Source organism: Saimiri boliviensis, chromosome 3 (genome assembly GCF_048565385.1).
Source record: "Saimiri boliviensis isolate mSaiBol1 chromosome 3, mSaiBol1.pri, whole genome shotgun sequence".
Classification (NCBI taxonomy): Eukaryota; Metazoa; Chordata; class Mammalia; order Primates; family Cebidae; genus Saimiri; species Saimiri boliviensis.
Window position 1 is genome coordinate 71,031,419 of NC_133451.1, and position 25,549 is coordinate 71,056,967.

Below are 25,549 nucleotides of genomic sequence, written 5' to 3' on the forward strand. Positions count from 1 at the left end.
TGTATAAACATATATGTATATAATTTATCATATATTTACCTCAACTTTTGATGAGAAAAATAATATAATCATCTCTATAGGAGAAAAGTACTCAATAAAATATCTGAAAATGGACTAACAAAGCAGGAATGGAAGGAAACTTCTAAAATTTAAAAAACTTTTAAACAAAAATAGTATTATTCTTAATAAAAACTATTAGAAGCATTCCCTTTAAAACTGGAAACAACAGAAGTATGCCCAGTATTAATGCTTCTACTCAACATTATATGAAATATCCTAGGGTCAGTACATAAAAATAATAAGAAATTAAATATGTAAGAATTGGAAAAGAAAAAAAAAGCTATAATTTTTAGCACATGAAATGCTTACTGCATGTGAAACTCCAAAAAATTTGCGGACAAGGTTTCAGGAGAATACGAGTTTAGCCAAGAAGGCTTACTATAAGATTAATTTTAAAACAAACAACAAAAAAACCACAAAAAACCAAATGAATTGTATTTCTATATCTAACAGCAAATAGACAAGGGAAAACAAACAAACAAACAAACAAAAAACCAAACCTCAAAAAATAAAACAGTTGGCCAGGCACAGTGGCTCACACCTGTAATCCCAGCACTTTGGGAGGCCAAGGAGGATGGATCACTTGACGTCAGGAGTTCGAGACCAGCCTGGCCAACATGGTAAAACGCTGCCTCTACTAAAAACACAAAAATTATCGGGATACAGTGGCGGAAGCCTGTAATCCCAGCTACTCAGGAAGTTGAGGCAGGAGAATCGTTTAAACCCAGGAGGCAGTGGTTTCAGTGAGCCAAGATTGCTCCACTGCACTTCAGCCTTGGCAGCAGAGCAAAATTCCCTCTCAGAAAGAAAGAAAAAGGAAAAACAACAGTTATGGTTTACAATTAAAAAAAAAAAAAAAAAAGTATAAGGTACCTAGAAATAAGTCTAACAGATGTATTCATTGGTGTAGAAGGCTATAAAATTTTATTAGAAGACATTAAATGGAGGAAGAGCCCAAATTCATGAATAGGATGATTCAATATAATTAGAATGTCAATCCTTCTTAAACTGATCCAGACAGTTAATGCAATTCCAGAGTTCAAACAGGGTTTTTCGTGAAACTTAACAAGCTATTTCTTACGTATGAGGAAGAGCCACTATGTGCAAATTGTCAAGACACTGCTAAAGAAAAATGTGAGGGGACTTCCAAGACCAGATATAAAGTTTTAATATAAAGCCATAATAATTAAGACAGTATACCAACTGGTACAAGGTTAGATGAATTGACTACTAAAAAGGAACTGAGATTCCCAAACTAGACCTAGACATAGTTAATATATAAGAGAAGTGACTTTACTGATCAATGAGAAAAGAAAAAACTATTCACTAATCATGTTTAGACAACTGGTTACTCATAGGGGAAAAACAAAATTAAATCCCTTTCTAAATCAGACTCCAAATTAGACTAAAAATCAATTACAAGGCTGGGCACAGTGGTTCACGCCTGTAATCCCAGCATTTTGGGAGGCCAAGGTGGTAGGATAACCTGAGGTCAGCAGTTCAAGACCAGCCTGACCAAGTTGGTGAAACCCCATCTCTACTAAAAATACAAAAATTGGCCGGGCGCGGTGGCTCAAGCCTGTAATCCCAGCACTTTGGGAGGCTGAGGCGGGTGGATCACGAGGTCAAGAGATCGAGACCATCCTGGTCAACATGGTGAAACCCCGTCTCTACCAAAAATACAAAAAATTAGCTGGGCATGGTGGCGTGTGCCTGTAATCCCAGCTACTCAGGAGGCTGAGGCAGGAGAATTGCCTGAACCCAGGAGGCAGAGGTTGCGGTGAGCCGAGATCGCGCCATTGCACTCCAGCCTGGGTAACAAGAGCGAAACTCCCTCTCATAAATCTCATAAAAAAAAAAAATACAAAAATTACAAAAAAATTACAAAAAAAATACAAAGCTGGGCGTGGTGGCAGGTGCCTGTAATCCCAGCTACTCAGGAGGCTGAGGCAGGAGAATTACTTGAACCCAGGAGGCAGAGGTTGCAGTGAGCCAAGATTGCCCTATTGCACTCCAGCCTGAGTGACAGAACAAGACTTCATCTTAAACAGACAAACAAAAAAGTCAATGACAAATGAATTAAAGAATTCGCTGTGAAAAGCAAAACCTCAAAACTTTTAAAAGATGATACAAGAGAATATATTTCTAATCTGGGAAAGGCAAGATTTCTGCTGTTAACAAGACACAAAATGTACTAATTACAAGAGAAAAGATTTTTTTTTTTTTTTTTTTTTTTTTTTTTTTTTGAGACGGAGTTTCGCCCTTGTTGCCCAGGCTGGAGTGCAATGGCGCGATCTCGGCTCACCGCAACCTCCGCCTCCTGGGTTCAGGCAATTCTCCTGCCTCAGCCTCCTGAGTAGCTGGGATGACAGGCACGTGCCACCATGCCCAGCTAATTTTTTGTATTTTTAGTAGAGACGGGGTTTCACCATGTTGACCCGGATGGTCTCGATCTCTCGACCTCATGATCCACCCGCCTCGGCCTCCCAAAGTGCTGGGATTACAGGCTTGAGCCACCGCGCCCGGCAAGAGAAAAGATTTTAAAACTCATTAAAAATATCAAATCTGGCTGGGCATGGTGGCTCACACCTGTAATCCTAGCACTTTGGGAGGCTGAGAGGGGAGGATCACCTGAGATCAGGAGTTCAAGACCAGCCTGGCCAGCGTGGTGAAACCCCATCTCTACTAAAAATACAAAAATTAGCCAGGCATAGTGGTGCACACCTGTAAATCCCAGCTACTCAGGAGGCTGAGGCAGGAGAATCGCTTGAACCTAGGAGGTAGAGGTTGCAGTGGCTGAGATTGTACCACTGTATTCCAGCCTGGATGACAGAGCAAGATATATATAACAAATCTACTCATTAAAAGGATACCAGAAATAAAAAAGGAAAACCCATAGAGTGGGAGAAGACACTTAAAACACGAAGTAGAAAAAAGAACTCCTGTAATTCAACAAGAAACAATCCAAAAGAAAATAGGCAAAAAACATCAACAGTAATTTCAAAGAAGAAATATAATGGCAGACAGACACATGAAAAGATCCACGATCTTATCAGCAATTAGGAAAATCAAATTAAGAGTACAGTGAGAAACTATTTCATACTAAATAACTGGCAAAACTTAAAAATCTGACAATATTAAGTGTTAGAAGACTGAAAATGAAAACCGTATTATTTTAAGTAGTATCTTTTAGTACAACTACTTTGTAAAACAGTATGGTATTGCCTAAAAAAGCTAAAGATGAACAGACCTCTACAACCCAATTCCATTCCTATGAAGTATATCAGGAGAAATGTATGAGAATCGTCATGGCTGTACTGCTTATAGTAGCCAAAAACAAAAATGGAAGCAACCTAAATATCTACAGCAGAATGAATAAATTATAGCATCTTCACATATCAGAATACAACACAGCAGTAAAACAGAATTGTCATTAGATGTATGCATCAATATGGCTGAATCATAAAAACAACACTGAATAAAAACCACATCACAGAAAATTACATTCAGTGAGGTTCCATTCATAAAAAGGTTAAAACACCTTTAACAGATGCATATGTAACCCCAATATCTAAATTCAGGATAGTAGTAACATCTGGGGGAATGATGTAATCGTGCAAGAAAACGCAGGAAACGTAAAAGGTATAGGGAATTTATACAGACAAGGTGTGATTGTGCCTATTTCCCCATAATCTCACCAACATAGTTATTTTATTAAATTTTTCAAACTCTTTCAATCTGACAGGTGAAAAATGGTAACTGAATATAATTTCAATTTGCACTATTATTATAAGATTGATCAAGTCCAATTTTAGAGTGCTTTGTATATCATCTGGTATGAATTATTAGTATTTTCTCTACTAGGTCATTCTTTTTCTGATTTCTAGCTCACATATAATACAAAAAAAACTATTTTGTCTCCTTTATAAATGACAATTACATTTTCCCAGTGCATTTTTTTTTAAAACGGTATTTAAAATATTGACCAATGGGAGTACAGCTATTCATTTAATTATTTTCTTTAAAATGTATGTTATTACTCTTTTATATTATAAGAATAAAACAAATTTACTCAGTAAAAGAAAGTCTTCCACTGACATGGTCCATAAATGGACTAAGTAATCCTTGGAAGAAAGCCAGAAATTTTCAAAATTAGTGAGGTCCTACATATTTTTATGATCTGGGACATCAATTTTTATTGCTCAAGGACAACTTGTTAGCCCATATGTCGGATAAAGCATTGCCTTATACCTTAGGACATTAATTCTAAATTATTTAAAAATAACTGTATAAGAATTGCTTTTAATTATGCCTTTTCTTCATAAAATTAATATATTTTTATTTTTCTAAATGATTTCACAGAACACTTCCAACTTACTAGATTGGTCATGCCATATCTGTGCCTATAGTTTTAAAATCGGCCTTCTTATCCTAATTCCTCAAATAACCTCGCTCCAAAAATCTCAAAATAAAATTTCTAAAAATTAGCTTGTTGGACCAGCATGACCCAAATCATTACTAAAAAAAAATTTCAGTATCTGAATTTCAAAGGAAGAAAAGGAAATAGAGAAAAAAAAATCTTTTGGTTTTAAAATAAAATGTCTCAAAAGCAGCTCATTCTCATTGTTTCTTTTAATTATATTATAGTGCTATTTAAAATGTTCCATTCCATTTTCTCTTTTTTTGGACACGAAGTACCGTAATATGGCTAATAAGACTGATTTTGAAATTCTTTCAAATTTTACCTTCCCAAGAATATAAAACTAATATTCTTGAGTAACACTGTAGCCCTTCAATTGCTTTAAAAGCCATTCCTACTATTACCATTTAAACTTTTTTTAAAAGGAAGAGATCCGGTTTTCTGGATCACCTTGGAAAGTGGGACTGACAAAAAACTAAAGAGATTCTCAAAGAAATTTAGAGAAGGACTACATATAGGTACCCACCATATAACAAACTGAAGTTTAATAAAAAAGAATTTATCGAAAGGCATGAACAAAGCTAAATTACAGTTGGTAAAGCAGAGCCGCTGTCTGACTTGATAGATTTTAATGAATGTGAATCAGTTAGACAAAAGGCCACTAGCATTGGAGGCAAGCCAAAGACAATAGTTTGGAAAACTACCATTTTAACTAAAAAAAAAAAAAAGAAAGAAAGAAAAAAAAAAGAATGAAGGACTAAGGAGATAATATTCAAAATTACTCACTCAGTTGCTATTTAGTACAAATTTTCTGGAAACATGCTTGTATATGAGAAAATATGAAATAGAGTTATGAAACAGTAAGAAATACTAATAGCTGCTTTTTCAGGAATGTTGACTAATACAAAGGATAAGTCCACTGGGTTCAATAGTAAGTTATTCCTTTGTCATTGACATGGTTTCTATCAATATAAGGAAGAAGAAAATAGGTGCTACTGAGGAACAGATTTGCCCCTACTCCAATTCTAGCTGAATGGCTACTTCAACTACATAAGAATAAGATTGAGCATTAAGAAAATGAGGTGAAATGTCTCAACAGTACAACTTCAAATGCCTTGGGTTAATCCTCAATCCTCAGGAAAATATTTTAGATATAAGTATTCTCCTTCTCTACCTCACATGTGATTTAAAAAAATCAATAAAGTCCTACAGAGAAACTATAAACACAAGATTCAGACCATTCATATAACTATGTAATTTATGAAACAGAATAAGAAACCTAGTATCATTTCTGTTATTTTAACCAATAATATCAGCATTCTTTCTATTCTTATTCAAATTTCATTCTTAATGCTCCACTATATGAGAAGCAAATGCAGGCAGAACATTTTCATGGAGACTAAAATAGTTTTTTAAAAGAAGGAAAATAAAATCTATGAAAATGTATACAAGGCTTTGATTGGTTTATTCCTCATGAACACAGAAGAAAATATTTAATACAATATATTTGTATTTGGTCCTATTAATTCATAAACTCTTATATGCTGTGCCATGAGAGAAAATTATACAAATTTCAATGTTTCTACGATTTGAGTATGCCTTTCAACCCAGATTGAGAAAGGCAGAGAAGCATGCATTTTGGATTAACACATGCAACTTAGAATAATAAAACTTATGAGGTATAGCTAATTTTACTATTGTAATATTTTATCTCCTACAATCACATCAAAGCTATTTTATCTGCTATGTCAAAAGCTAAAGGTAAGACATTGTGGCTGAGGTTTGAATTATTATTATGTAAAGTAATCCACCTTTTTTAAAAATTTGAGACAGAATTTCCCTATTGTTGCCCAGGCTGGAGTGCAATGGCATGATCTCCGCTCACCACAACCTCCGCTTCCTGGGTTCAAGTGATTCTCTTGCCTCAGCCTCCAGAGTAGCTGGGATTACAGGCATGCACCACCACGCCTGGCTAATTTTGTATTTTTAGTAGAGACAGGGTTTCTCCATGTTGGTCAGGCTGTTCTCCAACTCCTGACCTCAATGATCCACCCACCTCGACCTCCCAAATTTCCAGGATCACAGGTGTGAGCCAGTGCACCCAGCCTAGTAATTCCCCCACACTTTTTTTAAAGTGTTAATTTAAAATCTCTTCTAAGAAATTTCAGTTTTATAGAAAATTAAAGGTAAGATACAAAAACAGCCAAAAAATTTTCCCCATACAAGTTTGTTAAAATGATGGCACATACTGAAAATCTTCAAGTTCAATTTGATAAACAAAGAACTACTTCTCTTTCAAGAGTAAGTACACATAGTCACATGCACAAAATCATACTAAAATCTGACCTTTTTAAAGAACAAAATGGTCTTTAAAAGACTCAGACATCTCAAAACTGTTTAAAAATCACTTACCTTTCAAACCTAGAGTTTGTAGCTGGAAGAGCCGACCAAGTTCATAAGGCAAAACCCGTAACAGATTGTTATTTAAAAGCAATTCCCTGTTTAAAACAAAAATTTAGTTTAATATACTAAGCTTTATTAACATCTGTATTTGCCATTCTTAAGGCTCCTTCCAACATAACATGAGTGATTGTTTATATTCAAGGCACATTTCTATGTGATCATCCAAAAACATTGTACAATATTAAAGTACTACAAAATGTGTAATTGCCACAATTGTTAACAATGTTTCTATTTCTATGATTTATTCATTCTCTAGCTCGCATTAAAGTTGGAAGTGTAGGAACTGCGTATCATTCTCAGGCTAAATCTAATCTTTTTCTTTTTTTATATATTTGTCATTTTTATCATTTAATATTGTATTTATTTTATTTTAGGTTCTGGGGTACATGTGCAGGTCATGCAGGGTTGCTGCTTAGGTGCATATTATATCCAGCATTTCTCCCCATGTTATCCCTCCCCAACCTTCCCCCACCACCCACCCCACTATACCTCCCCTAGCCCCCGCCCCAACTGCCCCAAGTGTGTGATGCTCCTCTCCCCAAGTCCACATGTTCTCATTTTTTAACTCAAAATGCCTATCAAATGCAAATGTGACCATATCCTTAGTATTTCAACAACAGATATCCTTGAACCTAGTCTTATCAATAAAGTACAAATTTTTAGACAAATTTCAGGAACAAACTGTAATTAGTAGCCAATCACCTGTATCTTTTTTTTAAGTAACTGAGTACTCTTCTAATTTTATCAAAATACTAAGAAAACAAACCAAAAAATAAAAATAAAGAGATTAATAAGGAAAAACAAGTGGAGTATATTAAAGTAAGACAAAAGAAAATGGAAAAGATAAAAAAATACTATGATGGACAATCACTGACCTGAAACATAAATATTAAAATAAAGCATAGATAGTACAGACAAGAATAGGATAGCATAAATAAGATCTAACTTTATGACTGTGAAATTTTGAGCAGACTATAGAAAAAAATAGCACCCTCATTAATGGATGACCAAAAGTAAAAAAAGCAAGTAAAGGATAGTGAAGAACAAGATTTTAAAACAATATGTTTAATTTCAAACATGTGATAGCCATTTTAAAAATTATTACTTAACAGATAAGATAGAAAACAACTCTTGTTTTCATTGGAAACATTCAGATAAGATCTTAAGATTCTTGCAAAATTTGTTTAGAATTTCTTTAGGGAATTTTTAAAGAATCCCTAAAAATTAGAAATCAAACCATTTCATTGGGCTTTAAGGTTTCCTTAAGGAGTTGTATTATGAAACATAAATATACTTTGACTTATGTAATAAAGACAAGTTCTTAGAAGTTGTACTTATCAGCAAATCATCACTGTTCAATTATTTCTGATTAGTCTTATCAGATTGAATAATGAGACTTACTATTTTAGCCCTACCCCACCTCAAGTCTGTCAAGGAAACTAGTAATAAAAGCACATTCTAATTCAGGAACCTCCAAATTTAAAGAAAGGAAAAGAAATGTTCAAACGGAGGCCAACTCAAGCACTATACTCAGAGAGTCTATATAATTCGATCATTACAATACACAGAAATCCTACTGTAAGATGACTAATATACCTTAATTTTCTTAAATTTAGAAATTTATATAGCGAGTCATGTCTGTATTACTTCCTCACCTGAGAGACACCATGTTTCCTAGTTCTGCTGGTAAACTTCTGAGTTTATTGGATGACAGATCCAGGTAAACCAGATTATGAAGCTTGGCAATATCAGGTGGAATGCGACTAAGGTAATTGTCATTTAGGTGCAGCGCTGTCAAGTGTGTCAACGACCAAAGTGATGTACTTAGGCTCCGCACTCTACCTAAAAGGTAAAATACTGAAGCATAAAACCCAGGCCCAAGATGACACCTAAACTACAAGGACTAAAAAGTGATTAAAGAGAGGCTGCAAATACACACAAATATTGTTATATCTGACATTTTAATTTTCTATTTAATGCCATTTGATTTCTTCCAAACATACCTGGCCCTCCTTTAATTTTGCCACTTTCACCTGACAACCACACTTTCTCATGAACCTTCCAAGTATTAAATGAGAAGTGGCAAAAGGTGGAAACCCTTGGAGTTTAACTGAGTAGTTCTCAACCAGAGGCAATTTTGTTTTCCCAAACGATTTTGGAACACCTGGAGACATTTTTGGTTGCCACAACTAAAGGGGTACTTCTGCTGTCTAGTGAGTAGAGGCCAGGAATGCTACGAAACATCCTACAATGCACACAGCAGCCCTGAACTACTATCTGACTCAAAGTGTCAGTAGTGCCAAGGTTAAGAAACCCTAGATTAACCTAGTAAGATCGGCTCATATTCATTCTTTTGACTACCAATTGCCCATCCACCCAGTTACCTTTTAGGTAAATGTGCAAGTAATTCTTGCCATTGACATTACAATGTGGGGTTTAACTCTTCCAAATGAATGCCTACTGGGGAAACAATGGCATTTTATATATAATCTGTATTATACCGATTCAAAAAAGAAAAATAATACTTATATTCTATTTTTAATAAACTTTTAATTTTGTAATAATTTTAGATTTACAGAAAAGTTACCAAAATAACACACAGAGTTCCTATATACCCCTCCTTCAGTTTCTCTAATATTAGAATCTTACATTACCATGCTACATTTGTCAAAACTAGGAAACCAACACTGGTGCATTACTATTAACTAAATTCTAGACCTTATTTGGATTTCACCAGTTTTTATACCTTTCTGCTTCAGATTCAACACAGGCTACCTTTTTCATTCAGTTATGTCTACTTAGTCTCCTCTGGTCTGTGACAGTTTCAGCCTTAACTTGTTTTACTCATGACAATTTTGAGTATTAATCAAGTCAGTTATGTTGCACAAGGTCCTTCAGTTTGAGTTTGTCTGATGTTTTTCTCATTATTAGACTGGAAGTATGAGTTTTTAGGAATCATATTGTATTTTACCAAATCCTAAACAAGTATTAAGGTGATGTAACGCAGTTATTATATATTTATTAGAATAAATAGATAGCTTCCAGGTTTTCTTCTTTGCCAACACTGAGATAGGAGGATGCAAAGATTTCAATTTGCAAAAATAATTACTCTGAAATAGCCTAAATAAAATCTACTATATCGAAGAACCTGGTTTTATTTAGCAACAACTCCCAATATCCTCAATTCCAGATGCCTGCTCACTGTAATTAATCTCAAAGAGTGGAAACAAAGATATTCAGTCACACATAAAATAGATAAATTAAACACTAGTATCTGAACTTCTTGTAGCTTTTCAACTAGTCCATCAAATTAAGAATGTACAACAAAAATATAGCAATAGTCAACTTTTTTATTATCACTGTTACATGCCAGATTAAATGCTTCAGATTCCACTCACCCGAGATTTCTAATTCTGCCCAGTGAGATTTTTTCCCATTGGCTACCTCCTCTGCTGACATGATGGTATAAATTCTGCGAGGATCTGGAGGATCATATTTTTCCTTTGGCATCCCTATTAGTCTGTTTAAAAAAAAAAAGGTCAACAATTATTATAGTGTTACTTTAAAAAAAGAGAAAACAGGATGGTAAACTTTTTCTCTCCCAATGCCAGTCTAATAAAGTCATTTTATACTACAAATTCTCACAGTAAAGAAAACACACACATTATATGCAGTATGCTAGGATCTTGTAGAACTCATTATCAGATGCCTAAGGGAAAATGCAAATAAGCAACATCACTGGACTCTGCAATGAACACTATGGTTGCTTCCTAACCCCTTCCCTTCGTTTAGCTGTACTGCTTTCCCACACAGCAGCTTCCTGAATGGACTCTGACTAGTCTAAGAGAATCAGGTAATTCTATCCTCCTTTCCTCAGTGACATTCAGATACCCCATGCCTAAGACAATCAGCATGTTCACATTCCCCTTGCCACAGAGATTTAGTTCAGTAGTATCTAATAATCACAAAACCTCAAAACTCATTTTCTACGTTTATGGGAAAGACAGGCTTCTCTCTCCTGCTGGTCATAAACAAAGAAGAATACAGCCCAAATTGCTGTTGGCAGCCATGGAACAACCATGAGGAAAGTCAGCCATGAAAGGAAGAGTCTGGAAAACAGAAAAACAAAGCCAGCATCCTCACTGAATCACACCTGTAGCATATCCAAACACTGGCCTTTTATGATACACAAGCCAATACAGTTCCCTTATTGTTTAAGCTAGTTTTGAGTTGTGTTTTCCGTTACTTGTAATCGAAAGTATCCTAATTAGTCTGAGTACATATCTTAGTTTGCCTGGGTCAGTCTTGGTTTATACCTGCTGTTCTGAAGAAATTATTATCATCCCTTTTCATGCTCAAAAGAGTCCAATGTAGATGAATTACATGGACACCCTAATCAAAACTAGTATAGTCATGGGTCGTTTAACAAAGATACACTTGGACGGGTGGCACGGTGGCTCACGCCTGTAATCCCAGCACTTCAGGAGGCTGAGGCAGGCGGATCGGGGGGTCAGGAGTTCGAGACCATTCTGGCCAATGTGAAACCCCATCTCTAATAAAAATTACAAAAATTAGCCAGGTGTGGCGGTGCAAGCCTATCGTCCCTGGTACTCAGGAGGCTGAGGCAGGAGAATCACTGGAACTCAGGAGGTGGAGGCTGCAGTGAGCCAAGATCATGCCACTGCACTCTAGCCTGCACAACAAAGCAAAGCTCCGCCTCAAAAAAAATAAATAAGACACACTCTGAGAAATGCATTGTTAGGCAATCCAAACGTTGTTATGCATCACATGACTATATTGTGCCATCTTCCTGCTGTAACTGCCAAAATAATTAACTGAACAATCATCAATGATGACTAGCTAGACATAAAACTCATCAAATGTGCTACATATGAAGTAGATGATAAATGTCTCTAAAAGTAACCTTACTGAAGGGGTCCAATATAAGTAGTACTACTTGGTAGTAGTCAGAAAATAAAATCTATTTCATATCTAATAAGAACAGCAAATGACACAACAGTCCTGAGCCTAAATTAAACTCCTGCGTACTTTCAATTAATTGCCACATAGTATTCATATTGGGTTCTTTGTTCATATTTTAACAAATATACACATACCCCAAAACCAAGTGTCTGAATCTGGAACTGTTTCCAAGTAAAGTTCAGAACTTATATTCCAAATGGAAGAGTTGCTTTCAGATCATCTGAAATTTCTTACATATAAAGATTAAAGAAAAAATATATTCTATCATGTATCAAGAAATCTAAAAGCTAGTTTATAAGAATACAATCAAAGTTTCCCATACTATCATTTTTTTTCACATTTCTAATAGTCATTCTTTTCCACTTACTTAAAGGAACAAAGAGAAAGTTTTCCATATCTGTTCATTTGTTAACAGTAATTAGTTTCCAAGTTTCCAGGTTAAGCTCTTCAACTCTAATCTTATCATACAATTTGGGTGATACTAAACCATATTTTATTTTCCATAAATGTCTTAGAACTTCATACAGCACAAAGAATATGACCATTTTCCACAGGAGAAAAATTAGATTTCTACCATATTCAGCCTACATGTAATACTTCTGAAAATAAAGTTTTTAGGTAACAAGGTTTTCAGAATTTCTGCTGTACACCAGAAGGCACATGTGTCTCTGTGGGTACTTTTGCATACTAATGTAAGTCTACAAAAAAATACAAGATTAAGCAAAGCCAAATCAAACTGATTCAGATCCAAAGACACAGACATACTACACGATCCTTTACCTACAATGAGAATGGGTAAAAAAAAAATCCCAAATTTGCAAAACCATAGGTTTCATTAATTTTAGTTTTTTATTATTTTATTTTATTTTTTTGAGACAAAGTCTCTCCTCATCGCCCAGGTTGGAGTACAGTGGAATAATCTCAACTCACTGCAACCTCCACCTCCAAGGTTCAAGTGATTCTCCTGGCTTAGCCTCCTGAGTAGCTGGGATTACCCTAAGCCTGGCTTTCTTTTTCTTTTCTTCCTCTCTTTCTCTCTCTCTCTCTCTCTCTCTCTCTCTCTCTCTCTCTCTCTCTCTCTCTTCTCCTTCTCTCTCTCTTTATTTTTTGTATTCTTAGTAGAGATGAGGTTTTACCATGTTGGTCAGGCTGGTCTCAAACTCCCAACCTAGTGATCCACCTGCTTTGGCCTCCCAAAGTGCTAGGATTACAAGAGTGAGCCACTGTGCCTGGTCCAATTTTAGATCATTTTTATAAAACACAGGGCATAGAATTAGAAGGTAGTTTAATTTGTTTTAATCATGGCTCCCATTAGATGGTATGTTCCATGAGGGGAGTATGTTTCTGTGTGGAGGCATATCCTTTTTATAACTCTATACAGTTCCTGCCACATAGGAAGCACTTAACATGTATTTGTGCAATGATCAATGTTCATATGCTTTGTAATCCTAAAATCTGCCACCTTCCTCCCTCCTACTCATCTCACAGCCAAGTAACACCCAATGCTTTTCTAAGAATTGATATAAAGAAACGGTAATTCATCCACATGTTCAATTTTCCCAAATAGTTTTAAAATCTAGACAAAAGATTAATAATTACCATCTTTTCTGGTGCTCCAATTCTAATCTCCAAAATAGATACCATATAGAACTGTATTTCTATTTTTTAATTAATTCTTCATGTTTCAATCTAAGTCCATTAAAATTACAAAATCTCTTCCTTAATAATAAGCTCCATAAAACGTTTACCAATACCTACAATATGTAAAAACCAAGGTAAGATTAATATTGTCATATTAGGGGTCAGAGGTCTCTTTTGGATTTGATTAGGATGCCAATAAAAATACAAGAAATTTAATTCTTCAAAATGATTGAATCTAAAACATTTCTCATTTGAGTTAACTCAGTAATTTAGCGTAGTTCTGGCCATTACTGCCCCCTAAAAATCAGGCTTTCACTGTGCTATTAAAAGCAAGCAACCTGCCTGGGCATGGTGGCTCATGCCAGTAATTCTAGCACTTTGGGAGGCCGAAGCGGGGCCTCTCTAGCACTTGAGATTAGGAGTTCCAGACCAGCCTAGCCAATATGGTGAAACCACGTTTCCACTAAAAATACAAAAATTAGCCAGGCATGGTGGCCCACGTCTGTAATCCCAGCTACTCAGGAGGCTGAAGCATGGGAATCACTTTAACCCAGGAGTTGAAGGCTGCAGTGAACCGAGATCACCTCACCGTACTCCAACCTGTCTCAATCAGTCAGTCAATCAATAACTTAGAGAACTCAATTTCAGGAAATTAGCATTATTAAATCCTTCTGTTGAGCTTTATTTTCGCCTCTCAGGTCTTGGCATCAACTTTCCACCTTGTAGGCAGACCACAAAAATCTATTTCAAAATAACTTAAAATTATGAAATAAATTACTCAAATGTAACTTAAACCTCTAAATGTGACACTGATCATGTGGTTTCAAATAATCTGATATACAAGTCAGCACAAGGCTTAAATACTGAGTGATGAACATTTTTCAACCAAGAAACAGAAATGTTTTATTTGATGAAACCTAGCGCAGCTAATTTCTTAATTTCAAACTGATGAAGAGGCAGGTTTTTGAATTAGTTTTTCCAAAAGTTTCTAATTTATATAACTTACATAGACTCTCAAAAGATCCTCCCATTACATCAACCAAATTTATATAAGGAATCCTGATTACATAACAAAGTAAACTAAAAGCCTGTTAGCAATACCTTTCCAACTTTGCAGTCTTTAACTCTATTTCGACACTATGAAAAACACTCCACTTAGTTCCCCAAATACCACAGAAGCTGTCTGAGTCTGCCATCCATTCAATATTTCTCAGCATGTCTCCTACAAAGGCCTCAGAGACTCTGAGTAAAATTTCTGAGTAACCATCAGTCCTAGATAAGGAACCAGATTTTCTCCTACTTGTTATATACTCCTTACATTAAAAAGTTTTAATCTTTATCACCAAAGGCTCATTAAACACTACCACAGACTGAAGACTTCAATAAATTTGTCTTCTGTTCTATTAAACAAAAACTTCAGGTAAGTCTGTATAATATTGACTTCATAGAAAATATGTTTCAAAACTGGGCACAGCAGTAGACTCCTGTGGTCCCACTATGTGGGAGGCTGACGTGAAGGGATTGCTTGCAGCTAGGAGTTCAAGGCCATAGTGCACAATAATCACACCTTTGAACAGCCACTGCACTCTAGCCTGAGCAAAATAGCAAGACCTGCCTCTAAAAAACATTTAAAAATATGCAGCCATAAAAAAAGAATGAGTTTGTGTCCTCTGCAGAGACATGGATGAAGCTGAAAGCCATCATTCTCAGCAAACTAACACAGGAACAGAAAACCAAACACCGCATATTCTCACTCATTAAGTTGGAGTTGAACAGTGAGAACACATGGACACAGGGAGGTGAACATAATACACCAGGACCTGTTGGGGATTGAGGGGCAAGGAGAGGAAAAACATTAGGACAAATACCTAATGCTTAAAACCTAGATGGTGAGTTGATAGGTTCAGCAAACCACCATGGTACATGCATACCTATGTAACAAACTTGCAGGTTCTGTACATGTATCCCAGAATGATACTCCTCTAGAAGAGCAACCCCAAGGCACATAATCGTCAGATTCACCAGGGTTAAAACGAAGACAAAATACTAAGGGCAGCCAGAGAGGAAGGTCGGGTCACCCACAAAGGGAAGCATATCAGACTCACAGTGGATCTTTCAGCAGAAACCTTACAAGCCAGAAGAGAGTGGGGGCCAATATTCAACATCCTTAAAGAAAAGAACTTTCAACCCAGAATTTCATATCCAGCCAAACTAAGCTTCATAAGTGAAGGAGAAATAAAATCCTTTATGGACAAGCAATTGCTGAGAGATTTTGTCACAACCAGGACTGCCCTACAAGAGCTCCTGAAGGAAGCACTAAACACAAAAACAAAAAACCAGTACCAGCCATTGCAAAAAAAAAAAAATGGTAAAGACCAATGATGCAATGAAGAAATTACACCAACCAAAGGGCAAAACAACCAACCAGTAATAAAATGGCAGGATCAAATTCACATATAACAATATTAACATTAAATGTAAATGGACTAAATGCCCCAATCAAAAGACACAGACTGACAAACTGGATAAAAAGCTAAGAACCATTGGTGTGCTGTATTCAGGAGACCCATCTCATCTCTTTGTGTGCAAAGACACACAAAGATTCAAAATAAAGGGATTGAAAAAGATTTGCCAAGCAAATGGAGAGCAAAAAAAAAAAAAAAAAAAAAAAAAAAGCAGGGGTGGCAATCCTAGTCGCTGATACAACAAACTTTAAACCAACAAAAATCAAGAGACAAGGAAGGGTATTACATAATGGTAAAAGGATCAATACAACAAGAAGAGCTAACTATTCTAAATATATATGCACCCAATACAGGAGCACCTCTACACATAAAGCAAGTCCTTAATGACCTACAAAGAGACTTAGACTCCCGCAAAATAATAGGGGTAGACTTTAACACTCCATTGTCAGTATTAGAAAGATCAATGAGACAGAAAATTAACAAGGATATCCAAGACTTGAATGCAGATAAAGTGAAATTTAAAAAAAAAAAGGATAAAAAATGTTTAATGTATTTCAGGGTTTTTTTGTATTTCAGTTTTTAAATTTATAAACAATATTACATGTAACATTAGGTCTGTGTTGCACAGAAAAGTTTAATAAGAGTTTCCAAAACTACAAATAAAATATATCTACATAATACGCTATTTCAATGAAAAGTATGTTTAAAAAATACATATGAAATACATCCAAATATACTATTGTTAACCCCAAATCTCAGGTTTTATATCTAGGACTAGGAAAATAAAGCAGCATAATTCCCCCTGAAAAAGCAAGCTGGCCAAATCAGAGCAAACTGGTAAAAGCTAGAACTAAGATTCTGTAAATACTGGTCATCTAGAGTAGCTTACAAAAAAACGAAGCCTCTATAGTATATGTAAAGATGTAAGTCTATAGTGTTAAATTACAGTTTCTGTCTTACCACCCTAAGTTTAAGGTCATTTTATCTCAGTCTGTAGTTTAGCACAATTAATAACATTTCATTTAGGATTCATACTAAAAATGTTACAAGTACCAGAGTGCTTCATAATGAATCAGACTTCTAACTCAATGAAATCTAACCCAAAATCATCTCAACAATAGTTTGCAAAATCAATCATGGACAGAGATACATATGCTGGCAGAGTTCCTAAAATTGGAAGAACACAAAATTAAGCCCATATTAGGCTTAGAGTTTAGTGTAAATATCAATAACTTCTTACATTTTATACATTCTCAGATAAATCTGATATTGGCATTTATTTCCAAAAGTTATGGAAGGGAAAATATGTTGTTTGTGTTTTATTACATACTCATCTTAATAATCTATCCTTCCCATCTGGTCTTAACCACTGTGAGCCCCCTTCCTGAGAAAATGTGTCTGTGTTTATCTTGCTTAACAAAGGAAGTAACTCTTGCACTGTGCCATTTTTGAAGTTTCTATTTCCTTATCAATACCTTTTTTGTTGTTGTTTCTAGACAGGGTCTCGCTCTGTCATCTAGGTTGGAGGACAGTGATGCAATCATAGCTCATTGCAAGCCTGAAATCCTAGGATCAAGTAATCCTCCCTCCTCAGTCTCCCTAGTAGCTGGGACTACAGGCACATGTTATCACACCCAGCTAATTTTATTTATTTTTTTTAGTAGAGATGAGGTTTCACTATATTGCCCAAGCTGGTCTTGAACTCCTGCCCCGGCCTCCCAGTGCTACTAGGATTACAGGCATCAGCCACAGCACCTGGCCTTTTTTTTTTTTTTTTTTTTTTTTTTTAAGGGACAGTATCTACCTATGTTGCTAAGGCTGTCCTCAAACTCCTGGGCTCAAGCAATCCTCCTGCCTCAGCCTCCCAAGTAGCTAGGACTACAGGTGTCACAACTACACCCAACTGTAATATTTATTTTTAACTATATACAACTATTAATTATTACAACTGTCATACTAAATTTGTACTTTACCTGAATGGGATAACCAGCTGCTATTGCAAAAACTGCCCCTAGCAAACTATACTGCATATAGTAAGATCATAATGACAAAATTAAAGACTGATTGTAATCACAAGTGCTTAAATGACACCCTGGAATAAAGAACAATTTTATTAGCAATCCCATTCCATTTCCATACCAAGGGCCTGTGGATGACATCTGTCTTTCCTTAATTATATATTCAACTAAAGTCCACAGATTATAAAACGATGCAAACATTTTTTAAAAAGACTTCGTTCCAAGTGTTCATGACATCTCCAGCTCTGTGACCATTCTAAATAAAAACAAAACTTACATTTTATAATGGCAAAGTCATTCACCATTATTGAAAAAAATACCCTTCAGACTTTCGAAGTCTAACATTAGTTTCTGACCAGTTTAACATTTATTCAAGAAATACTCATTGCATGCCTATTGCTTACTACTGACATTTATTATACCAAGCACTAGGGAGCTTCAAAAGTGAACAAGATGGACACTGTCCTTGCCCTCACGGAGCATATACTGCTTTCACAGCACTATTTGAAAACGAAAAGTTATACAGTATTTTGCTTTTCAGTAATTCTGCAAGGAATTTGGCATTTCTTGTTACTACTTCCTTTTTCTCCCTCATCAGGTAGTTGCACTGTTCTCTACCGTCACTAATCTAAATGACTAGAACAACTAAAAGGAAAATAAAACATCCTTATCACAAAGGATGACAATGATGAATAACAGATAACCTCTGGCATGGTCAAGGGTAAGTAGAGAGAATAGAGTTCCAAAGACAAGAATGGCAAGTTTCAAATGGCCTAAAATTGGAAAATGGAACCTAAGATAACAGGTTAAACACATACAAGTACATTTAACTTAAGATGATAGCAACTGATTTCCTAAATCAGTGATAATATTCTTTTCTACAATACTTGCTAGCAAACCAAAATAATTAGATAACCCAAGGAACAAGGAAATACTTGGACTCAATGTGTTTTGTTTCTAGTCAGTTTATTCTTAGGGCACTATTTATTAAATACATCTCAGGTAAAACACTAGTTACGCAAATAAAATGCATAGGCATATGTGGCAATAAAGCCCCTAGATGAAAATGAGAAAATGTTACTCGTTGTTATACATCTTTGCAAAGGTAATCCAAAGATAACTTTATGGCAATCCAGAGATAACTTACAGGAAGCTTCCGGCTCTGGAAAGCAATGAAGACATAGTCTATTTGTTAGATACAGTACTACCAGGAGGAAATAATGGAGAAATAATTAGAATACAATTTCTTTTCTGCATATTTAGAAACTTTTTCCCATATTTGGAATACAAGACAACAGCAGCAACAACATAAAACATAAATAAATACTAAAATAAAAAAACAGAGACCATACCTGGGGTTATACATGGATCAATCACTTCAAAATTTCAAAAATAATGCTACTACAGACACATTTCATTTTATTTTACTATCAACATGGACAACTTAAGCTTATGATTTTCCTCCCAGAATTCCAAATTAAGTCTTAGTCTTCATGTAACAATTACTTACATGCTTTAATGCCTTGCATTTAATGCCTCCCACTCATCTAAAGATACTGAATATGATCTAATTTTTCTTTTTTTTTTTTTTTTTTTGTTTTTGAGACTGAGTCTCACTTTTCACCCAGGCTGCAGTGCACTGTGTTGCACCTCCTGGGTTCAAGTGATCCTCCCACCTCAGCCTCCTGAGTAGCTGAGACTAGAGATACACACCACCACATCCAGCTAACTTTTGTATTTTTTTGTATACATGGGTTTTGCCATGTTGCCCAGGCTGGTCTTGAACTCCTGGGCTCAAGTCGTCTGCCTGCCTCAGACTTCCAACGTGCTCAAATTGCAGGTGTGAGCCACTGCGTCCAGACTTCTTTCGACTTTTTTTAAACTTATTTTGTTTTTTCTATCTCTTCTGATACATACATTTTCATCTTTTTCAATGGGTATCAACTTCCTATTCATCGTTTTTAGCTTAAGTCACCTTTCACCTCTTCTTCTGTATATTTCCCCCACGTAGAAATCAAGTTAATTCTAAAATTTATATGAGAAGACAAAGAATCTAAAGTAAGCTACATACTTCTGAAAAAGATATAAATATGGATGTGCACACTATCTGATTTCAAGGCTTACTAAAAGCTACAGTAATCCAGAGAGTTTGGTATTAATGAAAAAATCAGACATATACAAGATACAGTTCAATGGAACAGAACTGAGAAACCAGAAACAGACCCACATACATGGTCAATAGATGTACAACAAAAGTGCAAAGGTAACCATAGAAAAGGCACAGATTTTTCAACAAATGGTGCTAGAACAATGGTATATATGGAAAAATAAACAAACATCAATCCATACCTTGTATCACAAAGTAAACTTACAAGGACCATGAGCTTAAAAGTAAAACCAATAACTAAAAAACATCAGAAGAAAACTTAAGAGGTAAGTCTTTGTGATCTTGGATCAGGCAAAGATTTCTTAGACATAACATAAAAACCATGATCCATAAAAAAAAAAAAAAACACTGATAAATTTCAAAAAAAGTTAAGACTTCTGCTCTTTGAAAGCTGAAGGAAAAGACATGTAAGGGTTTAAGAATCAATATTTACAAAACAGATGTCTGAAGAAAGAACATTCCAGAATATATAAAAAATTCTCAAAATAATACAGCAATCTTTTTTTTTTTTTTTTTTTTTTTGAGTCAGAGTCTTGCTCTGTTGCTGGAGAGCAGTGGCATGATCTTGGCTCACTGCAACCTCTTGTCTCCCAGGTTCAAGCAATTACACTATAGATTGAAGTGTCTGTTCAAATATTTTGCCAAAGAAGATACGTGGATAGCAAATAAGTACATGAAAAGATGCACAACATTAGGCATCAGAGAAATACAACTAAAAACTATAATGAGATATCACTACACAACTATTAGGAGGATTAAATTTAATAACTGACTATCTAGTGCCAATGAAGATTTGGTCTGCATTCACACACACAAAACAAAGGGGATTAAAAGAAAACTTGTCTCAAAGTACCATAGTGTTGAAGTAGAAGAGATAATGCAAAGACCTGCAGGAGGAGGTGACACTAAGCTGAATCTTAAAGAATGAACAGGCATCAGTATTTCCCTCAAGGAAAGGGGTTGTAGGTATGGTACAGACAGACAAATCAAAAATAAAAGCATAAGCAAAGACAGGTAGATAAAAAATAACATGGCCAGGCATGGTGGCTCATGCCTGTAATCCCAGCACTTAGAAAGGCCAAAGTGGGTGATCACCCTGAGGTCAGGAGTTTGAGAGCCTGGCCAATATGGTGAAACCCCGTCTCTAATAAAAATACAAAAATTAGCTGGGCATGATGGCAGGCACCTCTAATCCCACCTACTTGGGAGGCTGAGGCAAGAAAATCATTTGAACCTGGGAGGCGGAGTTTGCAATGAGCCAAGATCGCACCATTGCACTCCAGCCTGGTCAACAGGGAGAGACACCCTCTCAAACAAAAAAAAAAAAAAAAGAAAGAAAGAAGAAATAAATAACATGAGGACGCCGAGCACAGTGGTTCACACCTATAATCCCAGCACTTTGGTGGGCCGAAGTGGGAGGATCGCACTTACGTCCAAGAGTTCAAGACCAACTTGAGTGACAGAGTGAGATGCTGTCTGTATTGCTTAAAAAAAAAAAAAAAATAGTAAATTAAAAAAATTTTTGAGACAGGGTCTTACTCTGTTACTCAGGCTGGAGTGCAGTGGCATGATCCTGGTTCACTGGAGTCTTCATCTCCTGGGTGCAAGTGATCCCCCAACTCAACCTCCCAAGTAGCTGGGACTACATGTGCATACCACCCCATGCCCAGCTAATTTTTGTATTTTTTGTAGAAACAGGGTTTCACCATGTACCCCAGGCTCATCTTGAACTCCTGGGCTCAAGTGATCCACCCACCCCAGACTCCCAAAGTACTGTGATTACAGGTGTGAGTCAAAGCCCGGCCTAAATTTTTTTTAAAAAAGAAATAACATGAGAAGAGAGGGTGATGCAACATCTACAAACAGTTCAGGGGTTGCTGAAAAATATCACCAGAGTCATGGAGAGATGGCATTCTGTAGGTAAAAACAGAAAGCTTCAAAAATCAGTTTATGTTTTACTGACTGTTTCCTATAAATCTTTTTCCTCATGTAAACAATTTGCCATCCGTAAGAGTCTAATAATAAAGGAGGATGGGCACCGTGGCTCACACCTGTAAATCCCACCACTTTGGCAGGCCAGCATAGGTGGATCACCTGAGGTCAGGAGTTCAAGACTAGCCTGGCCAAGACGGCAAAACCCCATCTCTATTAAAAACGCCAAACACCAGCCAGGCAAGGTGGCTGGAGTCTGTAATCCCAGCTACTCAGGAGGCTAAGGCAGGAGAATCACTTGAACCAAGAAGGCAGAGATTGCGGTGAGCCAAGATCGTGTCAGTATACTCCAGCCTGAACCACAAATCGAGACTCTGTCTCAAAAATAATAACAATAATAATAATAATAAACTCCACTACCACTTCTAGTTGCCTGCTTCCTTCATTCCCTTTTATTTTCCTCTACTCAACAACATTGCTTCTAGTTACACATCTTAGTGGGCCTATATTCTCTACTAATTTAGTTACCACATTCTTTTTTTTTTTTTTTTTATTGCATTTTAGGTTTTGGGGTATGTGATGAACATGCAAGATTGTTGCATAGGTACACACTTCGCAGTGTGGTTTGCTGCCTTCTGTCCCCTCACCTGTATCTGTCATTTCTCCCCATACTATCTCTTCCCACCTCCCCACCTCCCACCCCTCCCCCATTTCCCCCCAAAGGACCCCAGTGTGTAGTGCTCCCCTCACTGTGTCCATGTGTTCTCATTGTTCAACACCCACCTATGAGTGAGAATATATGGTGTTTGATTTTCTGCTCTTGTGTCAGTTTGCTGAGAATGATGGTTTCCAGGTTCATCCATGTCCCTACAAAGGACGTGAACTCATCGTTTTTGATGGCTGCGTAATATTCCATGGTGTATATGTACCACATTTTCCCTATCCAGTCTATCATCGTTGGGCATTTGGGTTGGTTCCAGGTCTTTGCTATTGTAAACAGTGCTGCAATGAACATTCGTGTGCACGTGTCCTTGTAGTAGAATGATTTATAATCCTTTGTATATATACCCAGTAATGGGATTGCTGGGTCAAATGGGATTTCTATTTTTAGGTCCTTGAGGAATCGCCACACTGTCTTCCACAATGGTTGAATTAATTTACATTCCCACCAACAGTGTAAAAGTGTTCCTATTTCTCCACATCCTCTCCAGCATCTGTTGTTTCCCGATTTTTTAATGATCGCCATTCTAATTGGTGTGAGATGGTATCTCAATGTGGTTTTGATTTGCATTTCTCTGATGACCACTGATGATGAGCATTTTTTCATATGTTTGTTGGCCTCCTGTATGTCTTCTTTTGTAAAGTATCTGTTCATATCCTTCGCCCATTTTTGAATAGGCTTGTTTGTTTTTTTCTTGTAGATCTGCTTTAGTTCTTTGTAAATTCTGGATATCAGCCCCTTGTCAGATGGGTAGGCTGCAAAAATTTTTTCCCATTCTGTTGGTTGCCGATTCACTCTACTGACTGTTTCTTTTGCCGTGCAGAAGCTGTGGAGTTTGATTAGGTCCCATTTGTCTATTTTGGCTTTTGTTGCCATTGCTTTTGGCGTTTTGGTCATGAAGTCCTTGCCTACACCTATGTCCTGAATGGTTTTGCCTAGATTTTCTTCTAAGGTTTTTATGGTATTAGGTCTGATGTTTAAGTCTTTAATCCATCTGGAGTTAATTTTGGTGTAAGGTGTCAGGAAGGGGTCCTGTTTCTGCTTTCTGCACATGGCTAGCCAGTTTTCCCAACACCATTTATTAAACAGGGAGTCCTTTCCCCATTGCTTGTTTTTGTCAGGTTTGTCGAAGATCAGATGGTTGTGGGTATGTTGTATTTCCTCTGAGACCTCTGTTCTGTTCCATTGGTCTATATCTCTGTTTTGGTACCAGTACCATGCTGTTTTGATTACTGTAGCCTTGTAGTATAGTTTGAAGTCCGGTAGTGTGATGCCTCCTGCTTTGTTCTTTTTGCTTAGAATTGACTTGGCTATGCGGGCTCTCTTTTGGTTCCATATGAAGTTTAAGGTGTTTTTTTCCAGTTCTGTGAAGAAGGTCATTGGTAGCTTGATGGGAATAGCATTGAATCTGTAAATTACTTTGGGCAGTATGGCCATTTTCACGATGTTGATTCTTCCTAACCATGAACATAGAATGCTTCTCCATCTGTTTGTATCCTCTCTTATTTCGTTGAGCAATGGTTTGTAGTTCTCCTTGAAGAGGTCCTTTACGTTCCTTGTTAGTTGTAGTCCTAGGTACTTTATTCTCTTTGTAGCAATTGTGAATGGCAGTTCGTTCTTGATTTGGCTCTCTTGAAGTCTATTACTGGTGTATAGGAATGCTTGTGATTTTTGCACGTTGATTTTGTATCCTGAGACTTTGCTGAAGTTGTTTATCAGTTTCAGGAGATTTTGGGCTGAGATGATGGGGTCTTCCAGATATACAATCATGTCATCTGCAAATAGAGACAATTTGATTTCCTCCTTTCCAATTTGGATACCCTTTATTTATTTTTCTTGCCTGATTGCTCTGGCTAGAACTTCCAGTACTATATTGAATAGGAGTGGTGAGAGAGGGCACCCTTGTCTAGTGCCAGATTTCAAAGGGAATGCTTCCAGTTTTTGCCCATTCAGTATGATATTGGCTGTTGGTTTGTCATAAATAGCTTTTATTGTTCTGAGATACATTCCATCAATACCTAGTTTATTGAGGGTTTTTAGCATAAAGCGTTGTTGAATTTTGTCAAAAGCCTTCTCTGCATCAATTGAGATAATCATGTGGTTTTTGTCTTTGGTTCTGTTTATGTGGTGAATTACGTTTATGGACTTGCGTATGCTGAACCAGCCTTGCATCCCCGGGATGAATCCTACTTGATCATGGTGGATGAGGTTTTTGATATGCTGTTGCAATCGGTTTGCCAGTATTTTATTGAAGATTTTTGCATCTATGTTCATCATGGATATTGGCCTGAAATTTTCTTTTCTTGTTGAGTCTCTGCTGGGTTTTGGTATCAGGATGATGTTTGTCTCGTAAAATGATTTGGGAAGAATTCCCTCCTTTTGGATTGTCTGGAATAGTTTCAGAAGGAATGGTATCAGCTCCTCTTTGTATGTCTGGTAGAATTCAGCTGTGAACCCATCTGGACCTGGGCTTTTTTTGGGTGGTAGGCTCTTTACTGCTGCCTCGACTTCAGACCATGTTATTGGTCTATTCAGGGTTTCGGCTTCTTCCAGGTTTAGGCTTGGGAGGATGCAGGTGTCCAGAAATTTATCCATTTCTTCCAGGTTTACTAGTTTATGTGCATAGAGTTGTTTGTAATAATCTCTGATGATGGTTTGGATTTCTGTGGAATCTGTGGT

The 25,549-nt window shown here is 36.4% G+C and overlaps 1 protein-coding gene across 6 annotated transcripts in view; it reads right to left on the reverse strand.

Moving 5' to 3' along the window:
- The window catches only part of CNOT6L (CCR4-NOT transcription complex subunit 6 like), a 112,423-nt gene that overhangs the window by 48,583 nt on the left and 38,291 nt on the right, over positions 1 to 25,549 (reverse strand). For 5 of the 6 annotated variants that reach the window (XM_039468394.2, XM_074396326.1, XM_039468393.2 and 2 more), the window contains 3 exons: positions 10,342 to 10,463; positions 8,599 to 8,785; positions 6,893 to 6,978 (listed from right to left, as the gene is read on the reverse strand). In XM_039468394.2, the coding sequence (XP_039324328.1) occupies positions 6,893 to 6,978; positions 8,599 to 8,785; positions 10,342 to 10,453 (385 nt within the window). In that variant the 5' untranslated portion in view covers positions 10,454 to 10,463. Of the gene's footprint in view, positions 1 to 6,892; positions 6,979 to 8,598; positions 8,786 to 10,341; positions 10,464 to 25,549 lie in introns of those variants that run through there. The other variant, XM_074396328.1, reaches the window with a different exon arrangement.